Below are 14,703 nucleotides of genomic sequence, written 5' to 3'. Positions count from 1 at the left end.
TGTTATTCAAAGCATCGGTACCCCATTTTCTGGCCTTTATCTACCTACCGGTTGGTCCAACAACAAAGCAACGCCGAAGTAGCTATAGGGGCATGAGAACCTAGCAACGGCTAAATCGGTTGTCATCAACGCTCATCACCCAGGGCAGCACAAAATTTGGAGCAATTTGGACGTAAAATTCACAACTCACCAGCACGGGTTTCAAAGTTTTAGTAAATTCAGTGGCCTTTTCAAATTCAATGACCAGTCCGCACTCGTCGAAGGCGAAACCAGCTACGCTCGCCTCGATGTTTCAACTGTTCGCCAAGTACCGTCCAGCGCTCAACACTTTCCAGGGCGACGGCAAGCGCATTCTGCTGTCGCAGAGCGACTGTTGGATGCAACAGGCGTCCTTAATCGGGTCAAAGTATTTTACCCTCACGCAGACCGGGCTAACGTTCTTCGAGTTTAGGTAAGGTCAGGGATCCGGGTCCCACCGGATGTAGGTGCATTGCGTGTTTACACCGTTTACATCGCTAACGCTTCTTTCACCACGTTATCCGCCGGATCGACACGTGCCGCCACCGTGTCTGCATAATGGTGTTCCATTTTGTCTCCCCTTGCTTCCTAAGGAAATCATCCCTCGACTTTGCCGAGTACCTGCAGTTTTTGGCAATGCTTTGCACGGAGAAAGCCAACGTTGAGTTGGAAGAAGTTAAGGAGAAACTAACGAACTGTGGCCCTCCCGGTATCAACACTTGACGTTTTGGGACATACACGCTTATGTCGTACCTGAACAGTGTTCTCGGTGGACACTGGAGTCTGTGCGAGGAGGGGCGCGATAGCTGGAGCTGAGAAAAAGTCTGCATAATAACCTCGATCGATCGAAGGGTTCGGAAGCAAAAATCATGCCTCCGACCGGTTTGAACTCAGTGCATCGCCTTCTTCAATATTTAAGTAAATTTTTGTATGATTGGAAACTAAACATAGTGAGTGTGGATAAGAAACAATCTAAATAAGAATTTCATATAATGCTTTTTGTTGGAGCTTATTGTTGTATCTAAATTAGCTTTATTTTTGCTTCACATACTTTACATGCCACACCGATCCATCCGATGATCATGCCCTTCACCGAGACTCGTTCCGTCACACACTTCTCCACCGGGGAAGTTTTCCGGTGCATCTCTTTTTGTTCTTAATTTTCTTTGCCATCAATCAAACTTTCGAATAGTGTTTCGTTAGGTGTTTACAAATAATATCATGTAAGAACAAGCTTTTGGATGGTCGTTAGTAGCAGTTGCGCTCGACAGTAACGATGATTTGGACTACACGAGAGGGACGACTAACCGCGGCAAACAGCGCTCCACACACGGTAGCAACTTAATTATTTCAATAAAACATTATCTAGTAACCATACGCTATCGTTCGCCTGAAGCGTTATTCCCTCGTGAACAGTGACCATCCAGTTTGACAGACACCCGTGGGCTACATCTCCGTTTTGTCTTCAGCCGAATAATTATTATACGCATAATAATAGTACTACATAGCAATATGCAGGTGCGCATAGTGTATGCCTTACATTAGACTGTATATTATTGTAGGTAGAGTGTATGAATGCGTTTATGTATGAATATGCGTAATGAATAAACTGTTGTTCGCCCCAATAATTGCAACTTTTCCTTGGGGGGCGGGAAAACAAATGTACGACAAAAATTCTTCTGCCTTCTTCTCATAGCCAGGCGGCATTTTCATCTTCGAGGCGACAACTTTATCATCTTTTTACGCAGCCTCGCGGACCACTTGCTTTTTACCATGATTGCGCGAAGGCATAATCTCGAGTCCAAGCTATGTGGCAAGGGTGTGCTTTCGTTTTATACAAACATTTGGTGATTATTTCGTGCCCTGTGGCACGTTGTAAAATAGAAAACTGTAGAAAGGTAAAAAATAAACAAACAAACAGTACAAAAACACAATATTACAGAACATGAATACGGGTCTAATGCAACTATCCGGGAGAGTGCACAGTTAATTGATTGCCAAAGTTTTCCCTATTGGTACAAGGTAATAGAAAAGCTCTATTATTTTCGGTTGACGAATATGGAACGAAAATTTTAAATCAAAGATGCTTACACATCACTCATAATATGTTCCCGTGTTTTGTTTTCAACCATTGCGATGATCCGCGCTCTACGCCGGTGGATCGCCGGAGTGTTCCTGATTTGCCGAGATCCTGTTCCAAAAAGATCCCACGCGCTTTCGTTTCTATGTTAAGCTTTAGTTTTTAATATTCTAAAGACTTCCCCTTTGCTATCGTTAATCCACCTTTGTCCTCACTTTTTGCCCTCTGCTCGTTACGTTTCGCATTGATAACTACCCACCATTTGCATGCAGTGCCACCATGCAACCGAGTCTTCAAACCTGTGCCATCGATTTACGGTGGAGCGCGGATCGGAAACACCGTAAACTGAGATGTTGGGAGGAATGTATCAGTTATTGTGACGTTCGCGATCCGTATGTGGGTTTGGTTTGTGCACTCCTTATGTTGTGGACACCGAGAACGGTCCATCAATGGTGCTAACCTTCAGCGACGCGTAGTAGATTCCTTTGCCAATCAGTAGCAAAGGGACGAGGAAAAGGGTGATATACGCAATGTACAAACCAGTGTACGCCTGTGAATGGGTTCGAGCCAGGAGAAAGAAAAACCAAATCAGTACAAGACGAACGGTGTAAGGTGCGATGAGATGTAACATACCTTTACATAGACTTTGGTGGTAAATACGACTACCATGGCGATTGAGAAAAATACGAATCCTAACAGGAAGAAGAATCTACGTCGGTTTTTGCGGAAGTCCGGTCCAACCGAGGACACCTTGCGACAGTGGGGACATCTTGCCAAATTGTTCTTCAACGTGTCGAACTACGAGAACACAAAAAGTGAGGCATCATTAAAGTTTGTGTAACATTTATGACAATTTCAGCAACTAATTACCAGGAAAGTGTCGTGGCAGTGGCCACAGGTAACCCGGCACATTCCAGGCATTGGCAGCAGTGGCGGTGTTACCGGGCTCGGTGCCAGGTTGATGATGCGCTTACAGTTGGGCCGCGGACAGGCCACTCTCTGGGAAGAGCTCTTGCAGATGAGCAAGCAGTTGCACGGACACCGAACATACTTCTTCCCGGCCGGTGCATTCCGAATAGGCTAGATTACGAATGTTTAGAGAGAACATAATATTTATTAATGACGAATAACGCATAGATAGGAATGTGGATGTGGATAAATCTTATAGTCACTTGGCCTCTGTACACACAATATCGAGTACACCACAAATATTGATCTATACGGTGAAGGGCAGAAACAGTATATGTCGTCTCGTTTGCACAAACTGATCAATTACAAGAAAACTCGTTGCCTTTACACCACAAGCGAACGGATTATGAGGATCAAGTTTCATTTGCAGCACCAAATGGAGTCATTCCCGACAAAGAATGACTGCTACACAGCCTGCTACCTCTTGATCGAGGGGTGCTGACGACGGGCTTTCGAAACATCAAAGATACTATAATGCGAGTAGCACTAACTTAGGTCTTCCGGTTTGTTCAAACGTAGGGTGGACAGATAAACTACAACTACTGTTTGCCTTGCGTACCGTGGCTTCGTTGCACTGGGCACATTTGACGACATGCTGCTCCTTCTTCCAGGAGATGTCGATCAGGGCCTGGCATACACGGCACGAAACGATAATACTATTTTGCTGCTCCTGCTGGTACGAGGGCGGCACTTCGTCCGGCCCGATAGGGGACGCATTTACAACTGCTGTAGGAAGAAAAGAGATAAAAATAAGGTATCATAAAAGGGAAATTTTATAATTTCATTAACAGTTTGTATAATCTTTTAAAATGCAATAAAATGGAAAATTAATGACTAAACAATATTTTTACACACAAGTGTGGACACAGACGCTGAAATCTTATCCGTTTCGTGGGGGTACCACCTCTTGGTTTGCACTTGTGGGGCTCCCGGGTCTGGTAAGCCGCTTAACAGTTCATTTATAGTACGAGCCATGGAGAGGAAAGGGCGAACATAATATTCATCTGAAAACAAACTCCGATTATCGAATAGCGGCAGACGATTACATGGGCCGTTTTGAAATCGGCTGGAACCGTTGCAAACCAACCCCTTCTATCAGTAGAACAGCCGTGCCATTTGTGCTTGCCTTCCTTGGTTACGCCGGCTGATAAGCGAAGCAATGTTGTATGGAAACAAACATTTCCAACGAATTCGTTCCTTATTGTAGAGGCCGGTGATTGAATTTGTGACATTCCGACTACACACCACAATGACAGTTTCTCCCACAGCCAATCGGAGCTGTGAATGAGGGAGAAAGAAACAACGCCGCAAGTACACCGCAAACACAGTGTAACGAGCTGGTTGACTCATCATACAAAACCCCCTTGTGTCCTACACCCGCCTCCGTACGAAGGGACATTCGTGCTACGCACTAACACTTTCCACATCACTTGTGGGGGCCAATTGATAAGCCATTTATGAGCCAAATGGGAATTTGCTATCTCGCCTGACAGCTTCTCGCTGACGAAGCACACTTACGTTGCACGGATCCTGGATCCTGCGATGGTTGCTGAGATTGCTTCAGCAGCGGCTGCTTCTCCGACTCGCCATCCATCGTAGCTTCCGGGATGTGCTGGGCTAACAAAGAAAAGTTTTGCAACCACCACAAACTAGCACTGATTCACCAACGGTATGTGTGAACGAGTGGAAACACTTCTCCTGGCACGATTTCGCCCGAAGCCGCACGGATTTACGCCTGCGAAACACACTTTGTTAGAGCAAGGATAATTTAGCCCAAAAGGAAAATTTTATACCTCTTATTACTTCACTTTGACATTTGCATTGCTGTTTGTCTCTGTCGCACATTCACTTTTTCTATCTCTCTCTCTCCCTCGCTATCTGTCGGTCGGCAAAATTACAAAGCAAATTCTACCCACTTCTACCCGTTTTGCGGCCAGCGCTGAAAACCTGAACCTGGCTGAATGCAAGAACCTACAGAACCACCAAACTTTTCTCAATTGCAGCGCACCAAACACGCCCGTATGCAGTCGATTCGGTAGGTGCAGCGGACCACCATATTTAAAACCACCCGCAGTTTGCAAGCGAAAAATGAAACTCTTCTCTCTTCCACCCGCGAATGGTAAATAAAACGGGGACAGCAGTTTGCGGTGTGACAGCAGCAACTCGAACGGGGCGTTCGAGCTCGAGTTGTGTCGATCAACTGTGGCATCAACCACACGAACCAGCAGCCCGCAGCCGTCAAAACTATTCTGTCAGCAAGGGAAGAAAAATTTTGTGGCGAGCAAACGAATCGTGCGGTTTTTGGTAGACGGATTCATATTTACGAGGAAAGAACAATAGCATAATTGTGAAAAGCTCTCCGCACGCCGAAGTGCGGAACCAACCCTCGTTGCTGTGCGTTTGCGGAAGCCAGTATTTTATTGCCAAGGGTAATAAAACATCTGTCAAAAAGCACAAAGTATCGTCACCATTAAAATCCTGCCCCCGCTTGTGCGCAACGGAGTGACCCGTCGGAAGTGGTTCCCGTCTTGCGAATCGCCGGCTGTAGGTACGAAATAGGCATGTGAAGCGCTTTCACATGGCCTGCCTTCTCATTGCATGGATTGGAAACGACCAAAAGTATATTCGGTGACAAATGCAAAGGCAAACAGATCTAGTTGCCACCATTCGGATCGATCATTCATTGCACGCTCAGAAACTGCGTTCATTGTATGATATTTCATTTCGCTTGCAGGTACTTCACTGTGGGATTAAACTGGAGACTGGATAGGATTGACGGCTGAATCATGATAAATTTAAAGGTGAAAACTTTGGATTCACAGAATCACGATTTCACTGTCGACGATGAGGTAGGTGTAACAGGGCAAAGCCTTTGTAAGCCTAACACCCTAACGGATGATTCTCGCTTCCTAACAGATCACGGTGCGGCAGTTTAAGGAGGAGATTGCGGTTAAGATCTGCATCGCCGTCGACATGCAACGGCTCATCTACTGTGGGCGTGTACTGGCAGACGACAAACCGTTGAAGGATTACGATCTCGACGGGAAGGTGGTGCATCTGGTGCAGCGGCCACCACCGTCGGCCCGCAATAACAGCGTAAGTGGGTCTGCAGCCGCCTCCCGTTTGGCCGATGAAGCCACGCGTGCTTCGCGCCGTTCGCGTAGCAGTGACAATGCGCGACGTAACATTTTCCGCGGTCTCGACGATATCAACACGATGTACTTTGGATCGATGACGTCGATTCCGTTGAACGTGAGCACAGGCGTAAGTATTGCCTCTGAGTGACTTTGAATTTGGCAGACCCTTCTTATAACGGGCCCCTTTACCCAACAGAATGCCACGCAAATCCCGTCGGTCAGCTCGTCGTCGACCTTGTGCAATAACCGCATCACAGTAGCCCGCCACATGCTTGAGTGTGTTGATAGCATTTTAAGCTACTTGGAGAATCCGGCTCGTGGTCTGAACTACAGTGCAATGGATTATCTGTCGCAGCAAACGATGGAATCGACCGTTTTCGAGTTTGGCATTTCGGCCGTTGGTGATGTCGATATACCGCACAACCAGGTGCAAAGTTTCGTGAACGCCGTCCAAGGTGCGGTGAGTGCTGCGTTCCGCCAGAATGGGATGTCGAACGTGACCGTGCAGCAACCGGATGGGGCGAATGGGGGAGGCTCATTGCAGGTTTTTGGCACGGTACCCGACTTTGCCGTGCTGACGCCACCAAACACAAGCGCCACAGCCACACCGGCGCACGAGGGGTCTGGAGGCAGTAGCAGCAGTAGCACTAGTAGCAGCAGCAGTAGCAGTAGCAGCAGTAGTAGCAGCTCCGGTGGCGGTGGAAGTGGTACTTCGTCATCGAGCAGCTCCTCGGAAACGAGTGCCGACAGTCGCCGACAGGCACGGCCGGGACCATCTGCCGCCGCAAGCCAGCAGACGACCAGTCCCCAAACGCTTGGGGAAGTGGTGCAACAGATGCGCAATGTGCAGCGCCGCATGGAACCGTTCCTGCAGCAGTACTACAACATTCTGCTCGAGGATCCCGCGTTCGAGGAAACGGACACGACGGGACGCGAAAATGCGCAGCGCGTTTTCGACCGCGTGTCGGAAGCGATGCACTATATGTCACACGCCCAACACGCGATCAGCGATCTGATGTTGGATCTGCAGATGGCCACACCGCGGCACCTCTGCTGTCGACCGATTCTGGTCGAACAGAATGCCTACGTGAGCTCGGGAATGGCCGCCGTGCCTGTGAGTAATGAATTTGAGTAAGGTAGAGACCCCACACTTAATTCCAATGCGGCCCTTTGTTTTCTTTCAGCACAACATCAATTTGTCCAACTTGCTACGCAACAATAATAACAACAATAATACCAACAACAACAATAATAATCCGGAAGTTGGAAACAACAATATCAACGCTCAGGTCATCAACGTCGGTATAGCACCGTCGTGGTTTGCTGGCGCCCCAGGAGGGGCAATGCGACCGCCTGCGACAACGGGCCCTGCCGCCAGTAATGCTGCCCCAAGAGGTGGTGGTGCTTCGGGCGAAACAGCGGCCACGGCGGCGGCGACTGCGGCTCCCCAGCCTCCTGCCACAGGTCAGTCTACCGCATCAAATAGCCTCAGCATTGGGCGGCCAGATATGGAGGACGATAATGTCGTCACCTCCCTGTACATCCCTTTATACGACCTCAACAACCTGCGGCGCGTGCAGAACATTCTCGGAGAGATGCCTCCACCATCGTTGCCGGTGCAAGGTTAGATTCGTTTTACGGAAGAAGAGGCCACTTGGTGGGGCGAGTCCCGTATCGGAAACTGCCGCCCATGACTCGTTGGAGTCGCATGGGAGCCCGTGGCTTACGTTCACGGGTTTTATGTTTCTCCTGACGGAACTGTATAAGTCGGAGTGGGTTCTATATACTATTTTTAATGTTAAAAGTGTGCCGTGGTTATTAAGTCGCTTAGCTTTTGATTGTTCATTCTGCAACTACCGCTACTCCCTGCATTTGTTTCATTTTGTTGCCTGTCTTTTGGCTAAACTAACGCTTTCAACGTCCATCGCTCGGATTCTCGGGCCTTCAACAAATAGGTTTTATATGCACCGCGATCGTTCATGCTTTACTTTTGAAAAATGTTCAAACATTGTCGAGTGTGTGCTACTTTTTAACATGGGACAGATCTCGCAGTCCCGAAGAATGATTGTATTCGGTTTGTGATCATTTCGGGATCAATCTTCCATCTCTACCATCTTACACCATTCTCTGTCTCACTTTCCATCTCTTTCGTGTGCGGTTTGGTGTTCACCCGAACTGTGCTTGCAGGAAGAAGAACGGGTGCTCCACTGATTGGGGCCACCCTGCTAACACCGAGAGCCCCGCGGACGGCATCAGCCGACGGTCGACTGCAGCCACCATCCTCGACCGGACCGACCGCATCCTCGATCCGTAGCCAACCGGCCACCAATGGTACATAACATGTTTTGCAATCGCGATTTCCTGTTTCTAATCGAGTGATTTTGTGGTTGAAAACCACTATGGGGGGTTAAACCAGCCAAAACGAACATGAACCTATTGAACCGTTGGCCAATAGTACAGTCTAAAGCGCTGATGGAGTTTGACCAAAATTTAATGCTTCTAGCCGACACCTTTTTAATACTTTTTACCATAAAAATCATCCAAAACGGTCGGAGGACTTTGTCTCTGCTTTGCCCTTGTTACCGGCGGTGGACAAACGTGCCCAAATCGTTCACCGATCGATTCCTTTTTCTCGTTTTCTTTTCATGGATCTCTATTCAACTGTAGCGGCCGGAGGTGTACCGAGTAATAATAACAACAATGGTGCCGGTGGACTCAACCCTAATACCAACGCCCAGCTGCAGATGGCTCGATTCATACAAGCGGTCGTTAATGCTGCTCCCATCCATACTGATATCCATGTGCAGATCAACACGGGTGGGGACGGTGGTAATGGCGGCGGTACAGCATCCACACCTCAGGAAGGCAGTGCCGGCACACGGACTGCCACGACCGTTGCCTCCTCCGAAGCTGCGGCAGCCGGAAATCCCACCAACACAACCACCACCAACACTGACAGCAACACGAACGGCTCTGGAGCGACCCCCAGCGGTGATGGCGCTACTGCAGCAGCAGCGGGTGGTGGTGGTGCTAATGTGCACTTTTTGCCACGTTTTGCCACCGTTACACTCCCGACGACATCGACCCAGACGCGCTCGACGTCGCGGCCGCACGTGCACAGCATACCACCTCCAGCTGCTTCGCACATCCGCAACCTCAGACCGCTCCAGTCGAACATCCTGTCAACGTTTGATCGGTAAGACGCCCGGCCAATGCTCACTACTGTTCCGCCCTGGTTCTCCGCTCTCAATGTCCAATATTTGTGCCGCAGCTTTTTGCCATGCAGTAGTCATCACATACGCGACAGCAGCTCCAATCAGCAGCAAGAGCGGGGCAACGATGGTGCCAGCAATCGTGCGGGACAACCGACCAGTGCCTCGGGCGCTGGAGGAAGACCGGTGGCTACCGGAGGTAGTACGAGCTCTGGTACTCAAACGACGCCCGCTGCCGATGCGGGACCCCCTAGCCGCCCCGGTTCGTTGTTGTCAATAGATGGAGGAATTGAACAAATACGTGCTTATCGGTTTCGCTTTCTCCCTTGTGGCTCTAGATTTGTTCTCACCCCTTCCGTTCACCATGTTCGGCAGCCAATTTACGTTGGCCGACTTCTGTAACCTGGTACCGAACCCAAACACGTTGAACCGCATCCGTGACTCTCTGCAAGCGTACATCAACCAGACGTTGGTCGATAATGATGCCGTCCGCGCGGTAAGAAATCTTGTTTTGTATAGAAATGTTTCAATCAATCAATTGTATGTTCTTTCCAACAGTTGATCAATACCGGCATCGGCCAGGTGAATGCGGTGCTGCAACCGTTCGCATCGTCTGAGCGACCAGACTATGACACGCGCGCCTCGCTGGCTAATCTGATACGTTCCTCGCTGCCGACCTGCATCAGTCTGGTCCGTGAGGATACCTCGCCTCAGTTCGGTATCCGGTTGGTGCGTCTGCTGGGCAAGTTCGTCCGCCATTTCTTCATGATACTCGTGGCGGGACTGGGACGTGAAAATGCACGGTCTGCCGTGTCGGAGCTGCTGCAGGCCGCGTTGCACCAAAGCCCTGCCGCACAGCTGCCAGCCAGCGATCCGTCCACTGTGATACAGGATGTGCATCGTGCCCTGCTGCCGACCCTCGAGCGCCACCTGGAGCTGGCCAGCCGCCATAACATGAGTGACGTGCAAGAGTACATGGTCATCCGTCAGCCGGCTCCGTCTCAGTTGCAATCGGTCGTCGCATTCCATGCCGCCACGGCGTCGACAGCGGCGGCTGCTGCAGCAGCTGTTGACGCCGCAGCAGCCGCCGCGGTCGCGTCAGCCGCCGCGGCCGCGTCAGCCGCAGCAGCTGCCGCCGTCACTGCTGTTCGAGCCATGGTCGACGGTGCCGAGAGCCGATCCTCCAGTGTGTCCTCTAACAACACCGGCCAGCGAGAACCAAGTGTAAGCATTTACGGTGATCTGCATTCCGTGCTGTACGACTCCAATCTCCTTCTCCTTCACAGCCAATGGAAGTGGATGATGTTGAGACTACCTCGACTCCGGAGCTAGTGTCGGACATAGCGGAGATCTCGATATCGATCGAACCACCGGCCATGAGCGTTGATCCGTGTGCGGCGGCGATCGTGATCAGCGACGTCGTTCCGGATGAAATCGTTGCGGATGCAGCGGCAGTCACCTCTACTGTCGGCCGCCAATCGACCATCGAAGCCGCTGGTGGAATGGCTGCAGCAGCGGCAGCCGTTGCTTTGCGTGCCGCATCACTGGCCGACCCACGGGTTCCGCCACCGCGGCCCACCGATGAGGAAGAGGAGGAGCTGCCGACCGTGACCGTCGGGACCGAATCGTGGCATCGCCATTTCCCTTCCAACTGGCTGCCGGTCATTACCCGAGATCTCGGACGTCAACGGCGACAGGTAGGTGCTCTGGGTCGATTATTTTGCAATCATCAGCCTATCTTCTTGTCCCTTTTCTTTTCCCTCCAGAATCCACAGGCACCGTTTTCCGATGCGTACATTGCCGGCATGTCGTCCAAGCGCAGGAAGCTGCTCACGGAAGCGAAGCCCCCTAACGATGTGCATTCACTGATCGCTGATGGTGTTAGGCGATCGTTTCTCGGTAGTGGCGTGACTCCTCCGAACGTTACGACCACAGGTACTGGTACTGGCGGTAGTTCAACCGGTGGTACGAGACGGCGGCCGGGAATCGCGGGAGGCGCGTCAGCAACGAGCACCGGTGGCGGTGGCGGCGCGAGTGGCGGCGAACCGAACCGGTTTCGCTCGCTGGACGAACTGGCCAACAGCATTGCCAGCGATAGCGCTCTGCAGGCCTCATACTGTGAGGCCATGAAGGCGACCGTACGCGACCGATTGGCCAAAGATCCGGACTACGATGCGTCTCGGTTTCCCAATAGCTCCAAATACTTTGAGAAGCAGTAAATCGTCGAATGGGAAGGGATCCAGGATGGTGAAATAATGTCACCCGCGCACACCCGAAGATCAATCGTGTGCACTGCCTGTGTGTGTGTGTGTTTGTTTGCACTTCCAAATAACGTGCGCTGTTTTGTTATTACACTCCTTTCGATTCCGCTTCTGTTCCTTCTTGTTTCGTCTCGTCTCACACACACAGACACATACACATTAATATTCGAAATGGCAATTTGGGCTGTGGTTTTCCACGTCTGCATATGTCTCTGTGTGATCCTCGGCATTGAGGATCAACTTTAAAATCTACGTTTGAAAATGACAGTCTTGAATGTAATGAAGCAGATAGAGGGAAGAGGTCGTAAACTAGGAGTAGGGTTAAGATGGAAAGAGAATGATAGAACAATTTGGTTAAAGCAATGTAACGTAGCGAGAGAGAGAGAAATCGGTTCCAGCAATCCAGCTGATTGTTCGGATCGATAGGACAAGCTGAAATCACGCGACTGATTGATTGAGAAGATCAACCAAGAAATGACTTAGTAGCGACGCGGCCGCTGTCAGTTGCCGTGTTTGGGTGTCTTTCCAACTTTCTACAACAACCTGCTTCGGCCATTCGCGCACCTATGCTCCCATATACTTTCGCTGCAGGCGCAGACACTCCATCAGACGATCGTCGGAATGCCAGTTTGATTTGGGTTCTTGTTTCACGGACCTCGCGCCACGGCCATTGCTCGGTGGCGGAGGGATGGCTTCCGAAAAGGGTTAGGGACGGTTTTACTTGAACGAATGAATGAAGTAAGAGACATACACCTTATAATCTACTCATAAAGCAACCTCTAATAGAAAGTTATAATAAATCCTGCTAGAGTAACGGGAGTTTCATTGTTGTTTTCATTGTACCTTTCGTGTACCGCACAGTCCGAACCAGATGCCTCGCCGTCGTCTGGATGTCTATTTTAAATTGACTATTTCACCATCGATCGCTGGATGGGGCCGCAAATGCGCAGCAAATCTTGCTCAAGCCACAAAGGCCGACTTTCACCGATAGAATACCTTCGGTTCCTGTGGGGGTTAATTAAAATGCCAATCTGAACGGTAACGGGGGATCGGAAAATCGATTGACCGATGGAATTCCACTTGAACCGGCCGGACCGGTGACGTAACGCTGGTGCTGTGGTCGAGTCAATTGAGCATTCGGGGGTTTTCGGGAAACCGTTTTGCGGAAAACAACTCAATTGGTGGTTTTCATTCATGCCCGATCATGTGATCGATCGTGCGGAGAAAGCTTTTGCGGTGTGGACGAAGAATGCGAAGCATTTTAATTTGCCACCACGTTCTAACGAGTCAGCTCGCCGCCTCTATGTTGTTTGCTCCCCTCCGAGGAGTTGTTTGTAGTGTCCGACTTTTGAACATCCTGCGTCACAACCTACCAACCTTACGCCGGCAAGATGGCGTTGAGCGTTGAGCATTTCAAGAGAACACTTTCAGACGGAACGTTGTCGGGACTGTTCCGATGGGCGAGCAGTGGGTTCGCTGCGGGTTTGCTGCTGATCATCGATCGTCTGAAGAGCGATGATCTCTATTCGATGGAATTCTGCTAGTGGTAGTTGTTGGTTCCCTGGCATTCGGTGAATGAATTGAGGCATTTTTATTGCAATATTAAGAATCGAATCGTTTAACCGACCCATGAATGTACAGGTATTTTAAAAACCACTCTCTAACCATATTCCGACGCGTTGACCGGAACTAAATCATTCCCAAATTCCATTCGTCGAAGCTTTCCACCACCTGACTCTGTCGATGTCGATGATTCAGCTTGCGGTTGAACGGATGAACCGTTATGACCAAATAAACAAAGTTTCTTTACGAAGGCCAGTCACCGGTAACCCGCCGCCTCCATCATCTCCATTAACCGGTTTACTGGCGAAGCTCTCCCTTGCCCCGTCCGGAGGACACTTATTTTTAGCACAGTTTATCGCACCTTTAAGTATTTTATTTAAAAAAACTGCCTCTCCAAAAAAATTGATCACGATAAAAATATCACCGTGCCACGGAGGGCGCACCATCATCATGGACTAAAATTAAACCCAAAAACCTGACCAGAGTGTGGGTGACACTGGACTAAATGGCCGACAGGGATTAAATTTGGAATCAACAACAATTTGAAGAATGTCAAACATCCCCGTCCGGCTCGCGTTCCGCGAGTTGATGGTGACGGGGGTCCCGTTTCGCTTTCGCGATCGCGAGCGTCTCCCCCAGCAGCCAGCAGCCGCTCCGGCCCGCCCGCAGCAGCTCATTAAGCCATCGTTGGCGCCACCAGTTCTACTTTGACAGGTTTATGAGCTTGTTTTCGGTTCGCACGGCGGTTGGGAAGATGGACCGATCGCCGCCGTGGACGTTGTCTCACTGATTCACACATTTTGGACACTTATTAATTGATCGTCCTGCGGCTGCGGCCAGATTCGCTCACGCTTACGCTTAGTGTCCAGTTTCCAGGTTGTGCCTCGCGACAGGTTGTTGTTGCGATTACGGGTCCAGGAACCGCCCCGTGGGTCTTGAAGCGCCGGTTCGGCATCATGTTTCTTCGCCCCGATCCATCATTTTTCTGCGCCCTTCTTGCTAAGCACTGGCGCCACCGATCACGAGCGGTGGGGGTATTCAAATTATGCGAAGCCATCATCCGGCAGCCAGCCCCGAAAGGCGTCCCGGAATCGGGACGATAGGCATCAAATTAATTTTATTTATCGCAACAATCATAAACCCCTTTCGCGTCACGGTAATTAATAATGCGCCGCCCGGGGGCAGTCGCCTGCGCGGAGACATGGCGCCTGAAATCGTGCATCCCGGATCCGCGGACACAAATTGCAAGCTGTTCCGCGGCTTCTGTTGCTCCGAGGGACATACCTTTTGGGCAGCGAACCGCGACGCGCCATGGACGAGATTTCTCGCCACGACCACGACGGGGGTCTCCGTCTTCGTGGGCGCCAGCCGTATATGACCGCGCGCGCTCCCCGAGGCGGACGCGGCCAGAGAGAATGCTTTTCTTTGCCTTAAGGTTTTATTATCACCCTACAACATCACGG

General features: G+C 50.3%; 3 protein-coding genes across 4 annotated transcripts; 2 read left to right on the top strand and 1 right to left on the bottom strand.

Annotated features, from left to right (window-relative positions):
- The first annotated feature begins 239 nt into the window (after window positions 1–239).
- Window positions 240–741, top strand: LOC131214384 (tubulin polymerization-promoting protein homolog). The gene is made up of 2 exons (XM_058208769.1): window positions 240–451; window positions 612–741. The coding sequence occupies exons 1-2, from the start codon at window positions 240–242 to the stop codon at window positions 739–741; spliced, it is 342 nt and encodes a 113-aa protein (XP_058064752.1).
- A 287-nt stretch (window positions 742–1,028) lies between these two features.
- On the bottom strand, window positions 1,029–5,169 carry LOC131214336 (type 1 phosphatidylinositol 4,5-bisphosphate 4-phosphatase). Of its 2 annotated transcripts, none has more exons than XM_058208721.1 (6): window positions 4,861–5,169; window positions 4,586–4,802; window positions 3,627–3,793; window positions 2,969–3,178; window positions 2,732–2,896; window positions 1,029–2,648 (listed from the first exon to the last, which is right to left on the bottom strand). In XM_058208721.1, exons 2-6 carry the CDS (start codon window positions 4,659–4,661, stop codon window positions 2,517–2,519), a joined length of 750 nt encoding a protein of 249 aa, XP_058064704.1. In that variant the 5' UTR covers window positions 4,662–4,802; window positions 4,861–5,169; the 3' UTR covers window positions 1,029–2,516. The 2 variants fall into 2 exon arrangements, with proteins under 2 accessions (XP_058064704.1, XP_058064710.1); XM_058208727.1 differs by having other exon boundaries at window positions 3,627–3,790.
- A 312-nt stretch (window positions 5,170–5,481) lies between these two features.
- Window positions 5,482–12,496, top strand: LOC131214180 (large proline-rich protein BAG6). The gene is made up of 14 exons (XM_058208565.1): window positions 5,482–5,615; window positions 5,802–5,916; window positions 5,984–6,331; window positions 6,401–7,318; window positions 7,389–7,810; window positions 8,381–8,514; window positions 8,872–9,072; window positions 9,124–9,400; window positions 9,476–9,678; window positions 9,755–9,912; window positions 9,975–10,478; window positions 10,590–10,640; window positions 10,703–11,113; window positions 11,183–12,496. Exons 2-14 carry the CDS (start codon window positions 5,854–5,856, stop codon window positions 11,633–11,635), a joined length of 4,143 nt encoding a protein of 1,380 aa, XP_058064548.1. The 5' UTR covers window positions 5,482–5,615; window positions 5,802–5,853; the 3' UTR covers window positions 11,636–12,496.
- The last annotated feature ends 2,207 nt before the right edge of the window (window positions 12,497–14,703 follow it).

The sequence above is a fragment of the Anopheles bellator genome, chromosome 1, assembly GCF_943735745.2.
Source record: "Anopheles bellator chromosome 1, idAnoBellAS_SP24_06.2, whole genome shotgun sequence".
NCBI lineage: Eukaryota > Metazoa > Arthropoda > Insecta > Diptera > Culicidae > Anopheles > Anopheles bellator.
Note: the sequence above shows the minus strand (reverse complement) of the source record. Positions and strands in the feature narration are given on the sequence as shown.